General features: G+C 44.6%; 2 protein-coding genes across 5 annotated transcripts in view; both read left to right on the top strand.

The window, feature by feature from the left end:
* The first annotated feature begins 2,899 nt into the window (after positions 1-2,899).
* LOC121567075 (arf-GAP with coiled-coil, ANK repeat and PH domain-containing protein 2-like) lies at positions 2,900-13,287 on the top strand. The gene is made up of 7 exons (XM_041877016.2): positions 2,900-2,961; positions 5,703-5,779; positions 5,928-6,035; positions 6,473-6,582; positions 8,686-8,796; positions 8,887-8,948; positions 13,118-13,287. Exons 2-7 carry the CDS (start codon positions 5,735-5,737, stop codon positions 13,285-13,287), a joined length of 606 nt encoding a protein of 201 aa, XP_041732950.1. The 5' UTR covers positions 2,900-2,961; positions 5,703-5,734.
* Positions 13,288-15,260: 1,973 nt separating this feature from the next.
* LOC121561898 (protein IWS1 homolog) overlaps positions 15,261-16,333 on the top strand; it is a 40,803-nt gene continuing 39,730 nt past the window's right edge. For 3 of the 4 annotated variants that reach the window (XM_041874342.2, XM_041874338.2, XM_041874328.2), the window contains exon 1: positions 15,263-15,665. In XM_041874342.2, coding sequence (XP_041730276.1) covers positions 15,623-15,665 — 43 coding nt within the window. In that variant the 5' untranslated portion in view covers positions 15,263-15,622. Of the gene's footprint in view, positions 15,666-16,333 lie in introns of all 4 variants that reach the window. The other variant, XM_041874333.2, reaches the window with a different exon arrangement.

Here is a 16,333-nt window from a genome sequence, read left to right as displayed (position 1 = left end):
AAACACAACCCAGAGTTAACGTAGTTAAGGCAGCGTAGATTCATTTTTGTTTCTTCAGCGATTGGTGAGGTCATATTAATACGTTCAATGTTTTGAAATTCATTTTGTAAAGTTTTAACCGATTTTTAGATTGTGGCTTGCATTGTTATTGTTAATTTGTCCTTTTAACCATTGCTCTTCTTGCAGCTGAATAACTTCAAGGCCCAGCAGAAGCTGGACATCCTAAATTCTGTGAGTCTCAGTTCCTAAGCTGTAGTGGGTGATCTTAAATGCAAACGTAGTTAAATACCCAGGTGCACACAGTGAAATGAATGACAATAAATAATTAAAACGTGAATTGTGAAGAGTAGTGGAGAGTGGGCATGTCATATTGAAACTGAAGATGAAGAATTGGTTGATCATCCCTACATTGTTTGTTTCAGGTGTTCTCCTACTTTCATGCCCAGTACACCTTCTTCCACCAAGGCTTTGACTTGCTGAGAGACCTGGAGCACACTACGAAGTCCATGGACGCACAGGTGAGACTACAGTGAAAGACGTGACCATGTGATTATTAGTTGAGATAAAGTCACTAAACTAGGGACAGGAGTTTTTACTGACCACACGACCTGACCAGGAAAAACTCTGTAGCTAAAAATACCTGGTTTGACTGTAAAAAACAAAATAAAAATAGCCTGATCTGAGCCGGAATGGCCCATAGGCCATAATCTCCTGTTTCTATAGCGTGAGGCAGCTTGATATACAAGTACAACCCCTGGACAGGATGCTAGTCTATAGCAAGGCCGTACCCCTAATCCTTTTCGTCGGCTTCTGTAACATATAGCCAACAAGGTGTGAGCCATTCAGCAGGGCTGTGCACAGAGCTTTGGGGGGGGGCACGTTCTCAACAACAACAAAGGATTAACTCTCCGTCCGGTGCCAGTAGCCACTGACTGCATGCAGAAGTCAGACGTGCACGCTTTGAGCTAGAGGGTGTGGAGGGGGATTTTTCTAAGATTCAAGAGTTAATGAAATTAGCTAGTTTGATGTGCAATTTGTAATATTTAAAATTAAAACATTGAAAAGAGACTCAAAATACAATTAAAAAGTAATTCATAAAATAAAATCAATCTGAGGACAATCTTTCAGAGGAGGGCAAAAGGGCAGGTGCTCGGGCACTGGTTGTGCCCTATCTGTGCACGTGCCTGCCACTCAGGGAGTATATAGTTCAGAATGCGGCTGCCAATATCAATGTTTACTTGTTCATTGAGATTAGATTTTTGATCATATGCCTTTTGACAGCTTGCCCAACTCTCGACTGAATGTACAGCTAAAAGAAAGGACCTGGAGAATACCCACCTACTGGTCCAGCAGAGAGTGAGTGTTATCATCAGATGCCAGATGGTCACAGTTGCTGAAGGATTATCACTTAACTAACACTAAGTGTGTGTTTTGTGTTTGTGTCCAGGATGCCTCAGGGGAGCCCATACTAAGTTCCTGTCCTGATGGTGGGGAAACCATACAGGGCTACCTCTTCAAAATATCTCGGAGAAAGAACAAGACATGGAAGAGGTGAGCGAGAGAAACACAGATTCTTTACTGTGATACCTTACAACTTATGTCACACAATGGCAGTTAATTACTGCCTTGTATTCAACACGTCACTAAATCTCAAATCTTGCTTTGGATGCTGGTTCTCCATTAAAGACAACCAATTGGTGTACACAAAGTCACATAAGGTAGGACAGTTTATGTATGTATTTATTTGGTCTTTTGAGCAATCATTTATTATAGTTGTACTGCAGAATTTTATTACTGACATTTTTGTGTCCTTGAATAGTTGTGATTGACAGTTGTCTTCCTGTAGGAGGAGCCTGTGTCGCTGTTTGATGACCTCAGGCTGTGTGCGGTGAAGTCTCTGGACAGCATTGACCGCCGCTTCAGTTTTGAGCTGTTTTCTGTTCAAACGTAGCTAAGCAGTTTTAACTTCTATGTATTTTGTTGTATTTACATTTTTTCTCAAATTTTCCACCAAAGGTTGTTAAAATTTCTGTCCATGACGCTTTATCTGTGAGATAATAAAAACTATGTCAATGATATCATCATGAAGTTTTAGCTTTGAAATTGAAGATTTAACAGTGCAAACATCGCAGCTGATTTCGGATACAGTGGAAATATTGCCGTTCAGGGGAGCATAGACATGGCCTACCGCGAGAGAGTGGAGTCCCAGCAGCCTCAGGTATTTACAACTCAGACAGGCTTACAGACACATTAACAGATTTTTCATACTACACAACTACAATTGTCGAGCACTTAGATTTTTTATTTAAAAAATAGTACAAAGAAAACAAAACAAGTCACATTTAACTAAACAAAACAGCATACAGCAATACAGTAACGATTTACCTATTCAGGAATCTCCAGGCAAATACATTCTAACTATGCCTCTTTGTGTGCCCAGCCCAAAGAAAGCCCTCTGCCCCTACAGAGCCCCTCAGACCCACAGCCAGGACAGCCTCCTCCTCTGGTTGTGGCACTCCAAAGTCCGGGGAACCACCGCTGCTGCGACTGCAGTGAGGAGGAGCCGCGCTGGGGCAGCGTCAACCTAGGTATCACCATGTGCATCGAGTGCTCCGGCATCCACAGGTACTGCCTAGCTAGTGTGTGGTGTTTATAGTCCTGGGGGACTAACAGGACTACAGGGCATGCAGGCTTTTGTTCCAGTCCAGCACTTTCACACCTAATTTAACAGATCAAGGTCTCACGAAGACCTTGATTAGTCGAATCAGGTGTGTTAGTGCTAGGCTGGAACAATAGCCTGCATGCCCTGTAGTCCTGTTAGTCCCCCAGGAGCTTCCCAAGACCGGGGTTACTGACCACCATGTTTCTGTAATGTTGTGTTTTTTTAACAGGAGCCTTGGGGTCCATCTCTCCAAAGTGCGATCTCTCACCCTAGACTCCTGGGATCCCGAACAGATGAAGGTACTGTAGCAGAATTGTCACGTACGTTACCAATTAAAGCTGAGTAAAATATTAGAATTATGAGTAGTAGCCCTGAGTTTTTCCTGATTGCATTACCAGCTGGCTATACCTAGGGCCCAGAGTTTTAATGGTCAGAGTTCATAGTCAGGAAAAACTCATGGCCCCTAAGTATGAGGTTTGTTTCTTAACTCTTCTGCTCTGTTCTACTCTGCAGCTGCTGTGTGGTCTGGGTAATGATGTCATCAATGGGATATACCAGTCCAGGTGTGCAGCAGAGGGCAGAGTAAAGCCTAGTGCTGGCAGCCCTCAGTAAACATTTTGCAACAGAGGTTCTTTGGCAACACTATCAAACCCCTTATATCCCGAGTGGCGCAGTGGTCTAAGACACTGCATCTCAGTGCTTGAGGCGTCACTACAGACCCCCGGTTCGATTCCAGGCTGTATCACAACCGGCCGTGATTGGAAGTCCCATAGGGCGGCGCACAATTGGCCCAGTGTCGTCCGGGTTTGGCCGGTGTAGGCCGTCATTGTAAATAACAATTTGTTCTTAACTGACTTGCCTAGTTAAATAAAGATAAAATAAAAATATTGGTCTCCCATGTTCCGATTGAAAGAGACTTACTCCATCAATTGAAAGGCATTGATTATTAAAGAGCTACACTGAATGAGCTGGAATCTTAAAGGTTCCATCTAGAACCTAAAAGGGTTCTTCGGCTGTCCCCATAGGAGAACCCTTTGAAGAACCCTTTTGGGTTCCATGTAGAATGTCACGATCGTCGGTGAGAGAGGAGGACCAAGGCGCAGCGTTGAAGGCGAACATATTTATTATATTAATGATCACACGATCAAAACAACAAAACGATGACGTGACAGTCAATGGTCATACACAAACCAAATACGAACAAGAAACCACAATGAATGAGTGCCAAACGGCTACCTAAGTATGACTCCCAATCAGAGACAACGAGCTACAGCCGTCTCTGATTGGGAGCCACCCTAGAAACCTAGAACACACATAGACTATACACACCCTGGCTCAACATATTAGAGTCCCCAGAGCCAGGGCGTGACAGTACCCCCCCCTAAAGGCGCGGACTCCGACCGCGCCCACCAAACCACCACAGGGGAGGGACCGGGTGGGCACTCGCTTAGGCGGCGGATCCGGCTCGGGCTGATCCCCGCTCCCTCTCCAACCCCCAAAGTACCCTGGTCCGGTCTGGCCCCGCTGTCCGGAGCTGGACTGCACACCTGGTGGAGCGGATTGCTCTAGCTCCGGCGGTGAAGCATCTGACCGGTGCGGACCAGCCACCGGTGGAACAGGCACGGCCGTGCCAGACTGGCACGCACACCACTGGCTTGGTGGCGGGGAGCAGGAGCCCGGCCGAGCCGGCTGTCGGGTGCACCACTGACTTGGTGCGGGGAGCAGGAACGGGCCGAGCCGGGCTGACGAAGCGCACCACTGACTTGGTGCGCGGGAGCAGAACGGGCCGAGCCGGGCTGGCGAAGCACACCACTGACTTGGTGCGGGAGCAGGAACGGGTCGAGCGAGGCTGTCGAGCGCACCACTGACTTGGTGCGGGGAGCAGGAACGGGCCGAGCCGGGCTGACGAGCGCACCACTGACTTGGTGCGGGGAGCAGGAACAGGCCGGACCGTACTGGGGACACACACCACTGGTCCTACGCAGGGATCTGGAATGGGCCGGACCGGACTGGTAACACACCCCAGTACCTCTCGCCGTGCCTCTACACCTTCCACCCCCTCTTCGACCAGTGGCCCCCGTAACCTGGCGGCCTCCTCTGCCAATCCGCTGGGCCGCTCTGCCGCGGTCTCCTGCTGGCCCGTCGTCACGGCGTTAGCCCCCCTAAAAATTTTCTGGCCGTCTCTCCTCCCTACTCCGTGGACCAGGTCTCCATGTCCCTCGCCAGCCTTTCGCCCTTCTGCCACAATGTCAAGCCCTTCTCTTCCTCACTCGGCTTGACCCAGTCGAGAGGCGAAGGAGATCTGTTAGAGATCTCCCTGGCGATGGCTCCTGGACACGCTGCTTGGTCAAATCTTGGTGGTTTCTTCTGTCACGATCGTCGGTGAGAGAGGAGGACCAAGGCGCAGCGTTGAAGGCGAACATATTTATTATATTAATGATCACACGATCAAAACAACAAAACGATGACGTGACAGTCAATGGTCATACACAAACCAAATACGAACAAGAAACCACAATGAATGAGTGCCAAACGGCTACCTAAGTATGACTCCCAATCAGAGACAACGAGCTACAGCCGTCTCTGATTGGGAGCCACCCTGGCCAACATAGATCTACAAAACCAGAAAGTGAAACCTAGAACACACATAGACTATACACACCCTGGCTCAACATATTAGAGTCCCCAGAGCCAGGGCGTGACATAGAACCCTTTCCACAGGGTTCTACATGTAACTCTTTTTTTCTAAGAGTGAACACTGGAGTGTGTTTCAAAAGACTTCACATAGACATTAGTAGGGCTTTATAATGTTCGATTTGAAACATTACAGTTTGCAGTCCCCTGCTTTAATAATGATTTTCTCTCTCTCTCTCTCTCTCTCTCTCTCTCTCTCTCTCTCTCTCTCTCTCTCTCTCTCTCTCTCTCTCTCTCTCTCTCTCTCTCTCTCTCTCTCTCTCTCTCTCTCTCTCTCTCTCTCTCTCTCTCTCTCTCTCTCTCTCTTTTTATTCTCTCTATCTCTCTCTCTATCTCTCTCTCTCAGCCCAGAGAAAGAGACATGGATTAAAGAGAAATATGTGGAGAAAAGATTTGCAAAGGATGCCAGCTCGCCTGAAACACGTAGGTCCCTATCGTACTACTCACCTCCGCATGGGGTTTGATGTTGTTTGTGTGTGTGTGTCTGTCTTTGTGTGAATTTAATCAGTCCTACTCCTACATTTAGTCTCAGTCCATTCGTCTTTCAATGACGCTATTATTGTTACTGTAGAGATTGGGAGGGAGAATGCAGGGCATCAGCATGGCGCAGGGGGCAGAGGTGAACTGGAGCCACGCTGAGGAGGAGGGACGCACTGCTCTCATTGGCTCAGCTTTTGGGGTGAGTAGCGCCGTGGGCATGATTTAAAGGTACAGTCAGCGATGCACAAAGTAATCAGCAATATCAAGCTGCTTTTCGCAACATATAAGGACATTCAATCTGAGGGCTTAACTTCTCTGCTGTTTCGGTTCAGCAGTTATCACATTGAAGCTATTGAAGTGCACCCATGCACATATGCAGATATTCTGTGATACTCTGTCTGAGTGCATCGTCTTGCATCATGCTTATTTGCAAAATGTTCAGTGCTGCTCGTGGCAACGTCATATCGCTGAGTCTCAGTTTGACATAGATTGTGTTTTATTTATACTTTAGCATAGTAGGCCCCCAAGTTTATCCTGACTAGGTAGTTTGTTTTATGTTTATTTTTTTTACTTCAGGGCCGTAAACATGGGTTGTGCATGTGTCTTACATGTATATGCTTTTCTGTCTGTCTGCAGGGCTCCCTATCGGCCTGTGAGTTCCTACTGCAGAATGGAGCCAATCTAAACTACCGTGACCAGTTTGTTCAAGGAGCCCTTCACACTGCAGCCACCTGGGGCCACACAGGGTGAGGGTCACACACATAGAGATACAGTTGAAGTCGGAAGTTTACATACACTTAGGTTGGAGTCATTAAAACTCGTTTTTCAACCACTCCACAAATTTCTTGTTAACAAGCTATAGTTTTGGCAAGTTGGTTAGGACATCTACTTTGTGCATGACACAAGTAATGTTTCCAACAATTGTTTACGTACAGATTATTTCACTTATAATTCACTGTATCACAATTCCAGTGGGTCAGCAGTTTACATACACTAAGTTGACTGTGCCTTTAAACAGCGTAGAACATTCCAGAAAATGATGTCATGGCTTTAGAAGCTTCTGATATGCTAATTGAGATAATTTGAGTCAATTGGAGGTGTACCTGTGGATGTATTTCAAGACCTACCTTTAAACTGAGTGCCTCTTTACTCATGGGAAAATCAAAAGAAATCAGCCAAGACCTCCGAAAAAAATTGTAGACCTCCATAAGTCTGGTTAATCCTTGGGAGCAATTTCCAAACGCCTGAAGGTACCACGTTAATCTGTACAAACAATAGTACGCAAGTATAAACACCAAGGGACCACGCAGCCGTCATACCGCTCAGGAAGGAGGCGCTTTCTGTCTCCTAGAGATGAACGTACTTTGGTGCGAAAAGTGCGAATCAATCTCAGAACAACAGCAATGGACCTTGTGAAGATGCTGGAGGAAACAGGTACAAAAGTATCTATATCCACAGTAAAACAAGTCCTATATCGACATAACCTTAAAAGCCACTCAGCAAGGAAGAAGCCACTGCTCCAAAACCACCATAAAAAAGACAGACTACGGTTTGCAACTGCACATGGGGACAAAGATCGTACTTTTTGGAGCAATGTCCTCTGGTCTGATGAAACAAAAATAGAACCGTTTGGCCATAATGACCATTGTTATGTTTGGAGGAAAAAGGGGGTTGCTTGCAAGCCAAAGAACACCATCCCAACCATGAAGCACGGGGGTGGCAGCATCATGCTGTGGGGGTGCTTTGCTGCAGGAGGGACTGGTGCACTTCACAAAATAGATGGCATCATGAGGAAGGAAAATGATGTGGCTATATTGAAGCAACATCTCAAGACATCAGTCAGGAAGTTAAAGCTTGGTCGCAAATGGGTATTCCAAATGGACAATGACCCCAAGTATACTTCCAAAGTTGTGGTAAAATGGCTTAAGGACAACAAAGTCAAGGTATTGGAGGGCCATCACAAAGCCCTGACCTCAATCCTATAGAACATTTGTGGGCAGAACTGAAAAAGCGTGTGCGAGCAAGGAGGCCTACAAACCTGACTCAGTTACACCAGCTCTGTCAGGAGGAATGGGCCAAAATTCACCCAACTTATTGTGGGAAGCTTGTGGAAGGCTACCTGAAACGTTTGACCCAAGTTAAACAATTTAAAGGCAATGCTACCAAATACTAATTGAGTGTATGTAAACTTCTGACCCACTGGGAATGTGATGAAATAAATAAAAGCTGAAATTAATCATTCTCTCTACTATTATTCTGACATTTCACATTCTTAAAATAAGGTGGTGATCCTAACTGACCTAAGACAGGGAATTTTTACTAGGATTAAATGTCATGAATTGTGAAAAACTGAGGTTAAATGTAATTGGCTAAGGTGTATGTAAACTTCCGACTTCAACTGTAGCTTCATTTTAAGTGGTATGCTATTGGAACAGTGGCCGTAACTAGGACCCAGAGTTTATGGTTAGGGTAAAGTCCTTGGCCTACATATAGCAATAGAAGAAGTCCTTCCAGGTCTTAGGCCAGGGCTTCTCTAAGTTTTTGGGGCCGGGGACCGCTTTTGTGATAGCAAATGTATAATCGGAAAACACAACTCCTACTTGAGAATTCAATAAAAAAAGCATGCAAGGAGTTTTACTATGATTTCTGCAATGCATGGTCGGACTAACCAAGTATCTGGCCCCTTTTCTTATTCTTTATTTTTTATTTTTTATCTGGTCGCTGACTCCCTGCAGTACCACTTTGAGAACCACTGCTGTCTTAGGGTATAGTAAATCAAAGTCTATGATTGGTTAAAATCAGTTTGGTGGGTGCAAATGAATAACATGTGTGCCTCATGTGTCTCACAGGCAAGTGTGTCTACTTCTAAAGAAGGGAGCCAATCAGTATGCAGCTGACGAGAGGGGGCAGGACCCACTCGCCATTGCCATAGAGACAGCACATGCCGATATTGTGACCCTGTAAGTAAATCCACTCTATGAAATGCAGGAAAAGTGGAAGCATTGTGGTAGTTTGTTAATGTCCTGTATTTTTTGGGGACTGTCTTCCAGACTACGAATGGCTCGCATGAATGAAGAGATGAGAGACTCAGAGGGATTCTTTGGATCTATGGGTAACATTCACTATGTTGATGTTTAATAAAATGATGATACCTTTATTTGTTTCTCACCTGTAGCCCTTTACACTCATACCTGTATACGCGTTGAAAATGGCAGATTTGGGCACTGATAAGCACCTGAATTGGAACACAGTGGCTGTACAGTATCATGCTATACATTACGTCAGAGCTCAGGGTCTCCGCTTCACAGCTCTGTATGGGTTTTGACTGACAGCTTTTCTGAACTTGAGCACCGCACGTGACAAGAAGTTGCCCCCATCCCTCTCGCTAATTGGGCAACTTTTGCAAACGTTTTGTTGTCTGAATGGAGGAAATGCTGTAAATTACAAGGACTGCTCAAAAAAATAAAGGGAACACTTAAACAACACAATGTGACTTCTGTGAAATCAAACTGTCCACTTAGGAAGCAACACTGATTGACAATACATTTCACATGCTGTTGTGCAAATGGAATAGACAACAGGTGGAAATTATAGGCAATTAGCAAGACACCCCCAATAAAGGAGTGGTTCTGCAGGTGGTGACCACAGACCACTTCTCAGTTCCTATGCTTCCTGGCTGATGTTTTGGTCACTTTTGAATGCTGGCGGTGCTTTCACTCTAGTGGTAACATGAGACGGAGTCTACAACCCACACAAGTGGCTCAGGTAGTGCAGCTCATCCAGGATGGCATATCAATGCGAGCTGTGGCAAGAAGGTTTGCTGTGTCTGTCAGCGTAGTGTCCAGAGCATGGAGCGCTGCCAGGAGACAGGCCAGTACATCAGGAGACGTGGAGGAGGCCGTAGGAAGGCAACAACCCAGCAGCAGGACTGCTACCTCCGCCTTTGTGCAAGGAGGAGCAGGAGGAGCACTGCCAGAGCCCTGCAAAATGACCTCAGCAGGCCACAAATGTGCATGTGTCTGCTCAAACGGTCAGAAACAGACTCCATGAGGGTGGTATGAGGGCCCGACGTCCACAGGTGGGGGTTGTGCCTAACGCCGCCCAACACCGTGCAGGACGTTTGGCATTTGCCAGAGAACACCAAGATTGGCAAATTTGCCACTGGCGCCCTGTGCTCTTCACAGATGAAAGCAGGTTCACACTGAGCACATGTGACAGACGTGACAGAGTCTGGAGACGCCCGTGGAGAACGTTCTGCTGCCTGCAACATCCTCCAGCATGACCGGTTTGGCGGTGGGTCAGTCATGGTGTGGGGTGGCATTTCTTTGGGGCCTCCATGTGCTCGCCAGAGGTAGCCTGACTGCCATTAGGTACCGAGATGAGATCCTCAGACCCCCTTGTGAGACCATATGCTGGTGCGGTTGGCCCTGGGTTCCTCCTAATGCAAGACAATGCTAGACCTCATGTGGCTGGAGTGTGTCAGCAGTTCCTGCAAGAGGAAGGCATTGATGCTATGGACTAGCCAGCCCGTTCCCCAGACCTGAATCCAATTGAGCACATCTGGGACATCATGTCTCGCTCCATCCACTAACGCCACGTTGCACCACAGACTGTCCAGGAGTTGGTGGATGCTTTAGTCCAGGTCTGGGAGGAGATCCCTCAGGAGACCATCCGCCACCTCATCAGGAGCATGCCCAGGCATTGTAGGGAGGTCATACAGGCACGTGGAGGCCACACACACTACTGAGCCTCATTTTGACTTGTTTTAAGGACATTACATCAAAGTTGGATCAGCCTGTAGTGTGGTTTTCCACTTTAATTTTGAGGGTGACTCCAAATCCAGACCTCCATGGGTTGATACATTTGATTTCCATTGATATTTTTTGTGTGATTTTGTTGTCAGCACATTCAACTATGTAAAGAAAAAAGTATTTAATAAGATTATTTCATTCATTCAGATCTAGGATGTGTTATTTTAGTGTTCCCTTAATTTTTTTGAGCAGTGTATTTTGAAAGATGAGATGTTGAGGATTATAATAAATACCACTTTGATGTCATACAAGCAAGCCAAACACCTGTGAATCCAAATGTGCACTTCACATTTCCATATCATAAAACTCATATCATATACAGTGTCAGTGTTTATGATCACTATGTTCGATGTACTGTTATAAGATGATATGGCTTCATACCCTAGGTTGTTCTGAACAAAATGAGCCTATGTTTGTTTGTTGTGAAGAACATTTGCTGCGGAACATGCACCTGAATGCACGCATGACTCCTTTATAACTCCTTTATAAGATTGTATTTTATAACTTAGCTAGTCATGTTGGCAATAGAACAAGCTTTCAAATTATGCCCACCTGACCCAGATTGCCATTTATAATGGACCGTTTTTTGGATTGCGTAAACAACAACTGTAATTGTGTGTTGGTGGGGATGCAGGGCTGTGTTCCAAACAAAACAACTACAAGTGTGCTTGCTCTAGTTCGTCAATAGCACAGCTAGGAGAGCTCAAAAAATGACCTTTGTTGGTGAACGCATAATTAGGAGAGGGAGTACAAACCATCGACGCTAGACAGAGAGGAATTTGCTTAATGCAAAAAGGCAGTTTATTAAAACAGAGAGATCTTGTCCTGCTCAAGCTACATGCATGGACCCCAATCAATTGCCTCTTATGGAGACAGTTGAGAAGGATGATAAAAAAGAGTTTTCAGCATTACTTTATACAATGTAACATAAAGGAAGGGGTCCTTCTTCTAGTCCCTTGATTGGTTCCCGAGGCGTAGGAGGCGGGTCTGCTCTGTCCAGAGTAGAAGCCCCATTGGTGCAGGCAGAGTCCTCTGCCCTTGGCACCCGACCAGTAGACAGGGGAGTGGAGAATGAGTGTGCGTTGAAAATGAAATGTTTTTGTGTGTCCAGGGAACTCGTGAGGAGTATCTTGTTGGTTTATGGCCGGAGGTGGGGGTGTTGTCCTATTATCGCATTCCTAGGCCATCTGGTGAGAAGATAAGGTGTTCTCCTGCCCTTTGTTCTCTGACCTGGAACAGCATTTATTGAAAACAGGCTCCAAATGGGTCTTACAGAACATTTTAGTCAGACCAATCTATAACAAATTATATTTACTACGACACCTTATAGTTGAAGACTCTTCTTTGAGACATAAAAGTGCATTGAAATTACTTAGAAACTGTGGCCACTTGGAGACACCAGTTAGTCGTCTTACCCAAACCCTTGTAATTTGGTCCGTGGTCCTCTGTAGCTCAACTGGTAGAGCACGGCGCTTGTAATGCCAAGGTAGTGGGTTCGATCCCCGGGACCACCCATACACAAAAATGTATGCACGCATGACTGTATGTCGGTTTGGATAAAAGCGTCTGCTAAATGGCATATTATATTTATATTTAATTTTTTTGTCTTATGTTGCACCTACACCACATTTTCCAGTAATATTCTTATCATGTTACTGAATGTATCCAGAGTATTTTCAGATTTTGTTATCAACAAATGTGGCGAAAAGTACAGCAAATGTACACTGAACAAAAATAAATAAAGCCCTTTTGTGGGGAAAAAACTCATTCTGATTGGCTGGGCCTGGCTCCCCAGTGGTTGGCTCCCAGGCCCACTCATGGCTGCACCCCTGCCCAGTCATGTGAAATCCATAGATTAGGGCCTAATGAATTTATTTCAATTGACTGATTTTCTTATATTTACATTTTAGTCATTTAGCAGACGCTCTTATCCAGAGCGACTTACAGTTAGTTAGTTGGTGCAATATTTGCCCAGAAATAGAGCACGCTTTGATTGGTTATCTCAAACGTTGAGACCTCTCATTGTTTTGGATTTGAAAACCTAACAGTTGTAAAGGAAGAGGGCGGTGCTCCGGGGCTGTGTGGCTGTCCATGAGTGTGTTTGAGAGAGAAAGACGAAGAGGAGAACAAACCAGTAAAAGCACAGCCCCCTTCATTATTGACGCATCGTGCTCACAGCATCTAACAGCCTCCCTAGACTATGACGTCAGGAGGACTTCGAGTTTTGGTATCAGCCAGACTTCTCTGTCCGTGCTTAACATGAACACTCCTAGAATGCTGTTTTGCTGTGCTGGGTCGTATTCATTAGGGCTCACCATAGCAAAACGTTTTGCAACGAAGACTAAAACGGCTTGTTCTAATTGAACAAGTACAGATAGTTCCGCTTGTTTTCTTCCATTTCATGCCTACTAAACACAACCCTTAGTCCAAACACTACATTTTGCTGAACTGCTTGTGTGTTCCTTTCCAGGTGACCATGTGACATTTCAAGACATCTTCCGTGACTTCAGTGATATGGCTTCACACGATCCAGAAAGACTCACCCGTCGACAGTTCAGCAGAAGCGGAGAAGAGGAGGAACAGGACAAGAGAATGGTGAATGACCAGCACAAGGCAGAGAAGGAGGAGGAAGAGACATAGGGAGAATCTCCAAATGCATACTCCTGGCGTCCTCTCTCCTGCCCCAATTCTTGTGAATGGATGTTACATAGGATGGATGCATATTAACTGTGTTTGCTCAGTCTGCTGTAATGCCCCAAAAGCACATAAATAAGGAAGATAAAAGTGTTACATATTGAAATACTAAAGTATTATATTTTTATGTATTGGTATGGACTGTAGCCACTTCAATATTTCAGATGTTATTAGATTACTTACACTTACTGACTGAACTGCTGCATGCAGTAGCCTATACATGTTACTATTTACAGGTCATCAGTTTTGTTTGCAGAGGAAATAAGTGGACCAAAACTGTCAAATGAGAATGCAGGGATTTAGAATGCATTATAAAGCGGGTAGTTTGGGTCCTGATTGGCTGAAACAGCATTTCAGCTGTGTGTATATCAGACAATATGATGCAGAAATACTTGTTTACTGTTCTACTTATGTGGGTAACCAGTTTATAAATGCAATTAGGCACATTTTACATTTTAGTCATTTAGCAGACGCTCTTATCCAGAGCGACTTACAGTTAGTGAGTGCATACATTATTTTTTATACTGGCCCCCCATGGGAATCGAACCCCCAACAGAGCCACATCCCAGCCGGCCATTCCCTCCCCTACCCTGGACGAATTGTGCGCCGCCCCATGGGTCTCCTGGTCGCAGGATCTCTAGTGGCACAGCTAGCACTGCGATGCAGTGCCTTAGACCACTGCGCCACTCGGGAGACCTCTGGGGTTTGTGGTATATGGCCAATATACCACATCCCCTTGGGCCTTATTGCTTAAATATAGGCCTATTATATATTATTTTACTGTGGCACAGTCAGATATAATAAAATGTGTCTTAATACTGTTTTGAGTTTTTATTGGATTATGGTGAACAATGAGCATCCATATTGCACAATGTCCCAGATGTGATTGAAATAATGAGTAAATAATGAGTACAGTCCTTAAAGGAGAAGTTATTTTTTACAACCAAATCTCTATTTTTTACGTAAATAGTTTGTTATAGAAGGGTCCAGACAAATATTTTGTGATTTCATGTTTTAGAGAAATATACTCCAAACAGCAAATCACTTCCTCATCCTCGTGTGGTATGTGGGCCCTGAAAAACATGAACAAATGCTCCAAAAAACACCAAAATACATCCTTTTTAGAAACAGCAAAGCTCTCAGTATAGGGATGCAGGTCTTTATATGTTGTACACATGAAATTGTGTCATACCGAACTTTATCTGCAACATTATATTCCATTTTGTTGTGACTCCAGAGATACCTCTGTCCATTTTTCAGGTAACTGCCAAAATAAAGGAAACACTAAAGTAAATGAGGGATACAAAGTATATTGAATGCATGGGATGCTTCCACACAGGAAGTTCCAGACACTTGTAGAATATACGCCAAGGCGCATTGAAGCTGTTCTGGCTGCTTGTGGTGTCCCAATGCCCTATAAGGACACTATATGTTGGTGTTTCCATTATTTTGGCAGTTACCTGTAGCAGCAGGCTACATGGAAAATGGAACCGCTTGAGTTGCGCAAAAGGGAATAAATATAACATTACGGATAACGTTTGGAATGACACAACTTCATGTGTACAACATCTAAAGACCCGCGTCACTATACTGAGAGCTTTGCCGTTCCTAAAATGACGTTTTAGGGTGTTTTGTTCATGTTTTTTTCAGGGCCCTTATATAACACAATGAGGATGAGGAAGTGATTTGCTGTTTGGGGTAAGATTTTTGTGAAATCACAAAAAAAGATGTCTGGACCCTTCTGTAACATGCCATTTAGATTTAAAAAAAATAGAGATTAGGTTGTAAAAAGGGAAACTTGTCCTTTAATGTAAGGTAGCCTACTGTACAATAGTACTGTACGGTGTACAACAGAAGTCCCGAAGAATTTCAAAATACATGCGCATAAGAACTACGTCATTCGAAGCGCGACCAAAGCTGAACGCATGCGCATATGACGGCTCAAATTCGTTGACGCCATTTTGGACATCGCAGGACTGTTTTATACAGCTACTTGCTAATGTTGATCAATTAACTATTGTTTTAATTTGTTGACCGGCCATAGACACTATCATTGCTGGCTAGCTTTCGACTCAGCTGGCCAGATTGTCTTATTTCGTTAGCTAGATCTTGACGTTGTTCCATTTGTGGTTGCTAACTAGCTACCAGCAGGGCCCATTTGTCCGTGCAGATTGCTTGTTTCGGAACTTGCATTTTCTCGTTGATACAATAACCACAGATACAATTGATTAATCGCCAAGCCTAAATACTGAGTTGATTGTCCATAGTGTCCTTTGGACAAATGGATGGCGAAGAGGACGAATTCTTCTCCGGGAACCACTCTGGTAAGAACTGCTTTGATTCTGCCTCGGCGCGGACAAGCTAGCTCCTATTGCTTTTTTTTGTGGTATTTGTTATGGATCTCATTAACTGCTGCCAAGGCAACAGCTACTATTCCTGGGGTCCAGGAAAAATTAACGAAGTAATATACATTATAATATCATTCACAATACATTAAGTGTGTGCCCTCTAGCCACTAAGGTGGCATTTCATGTGGGGTATGCATGGGTGTCTGAGCTGTGTGTTAGTAGGTTAAACAGACAGCTCGGTGCATTCAACATGTCAATACTATTTACAAAAACAAGTAGTGATGAAGTCAATCTTTCCTCTACTTTGAGCCATGAGAGATTGACATGCGTATTTTGTTATTTTAACTCTACGTGTACATTTAAGGGCCAGCCGTGCTGCCCTGTTTTCCCAAGTCCCTCTTTGTGGCACCTGACCACACAACTGGGCAGTTGCCCAGGTGCGACAAAACTAGTGCCTGTAGGACCTGCCTTGTTGATTTTATTGTTATAAAGACAGAGCAACACTTTATTATGGACAGACCTCTCCCAATCGTAGCTACTGTTGCATCAATGTTATTGTGTGCATGGTCGTCATGCCCCTTGTATATGATACCAATATTTGTAAACATTCATTCTGGAATGGCAAAAAATGTGTTGGTTATGTC

The sequence above is a fragment of the Coregonus clupeaformis genome, chromosome 5, assembly GCF_020615455.1.
Source record: "Coregonus clupeaformis isolate EN_2021a chromosome 5, ASM2061545v1, whole genome shotgun sequence".
Taxonomy (NCBI): Eukaryota; Metazoa; Chordata; class Actinopteri; order Salmoniformes; family Salmonidae; genus Coregonus; species Coregonus clupeaformis.
This window is presented reverse-complemented; position numbering and strand designations above follow the sequence as displayed.

Coding starts and splice junctions, on each gene's coding strand:
- LOC121567075 (XM_041877016.2), top strand. CDS start 5,735: ATGTGGAGAAAAGATTTGCAAAGGATGCCAGCTCGCCTGAAACAC. Junction 5,780..5,927: donor TGCCAGCTCGCCTGAAACAC/GTAGGTCCCTAT, acceptor TTGTTACTGTAG/AGATTGGGAGGGAGAATGCA. Junction 6,583..8,685: donor GCCACCTGGGGCCACACAGG/GTGAGGGTCACA, acceptor TGTGTCTCACAG/GCAAGTGTGTCTACTTCTAA.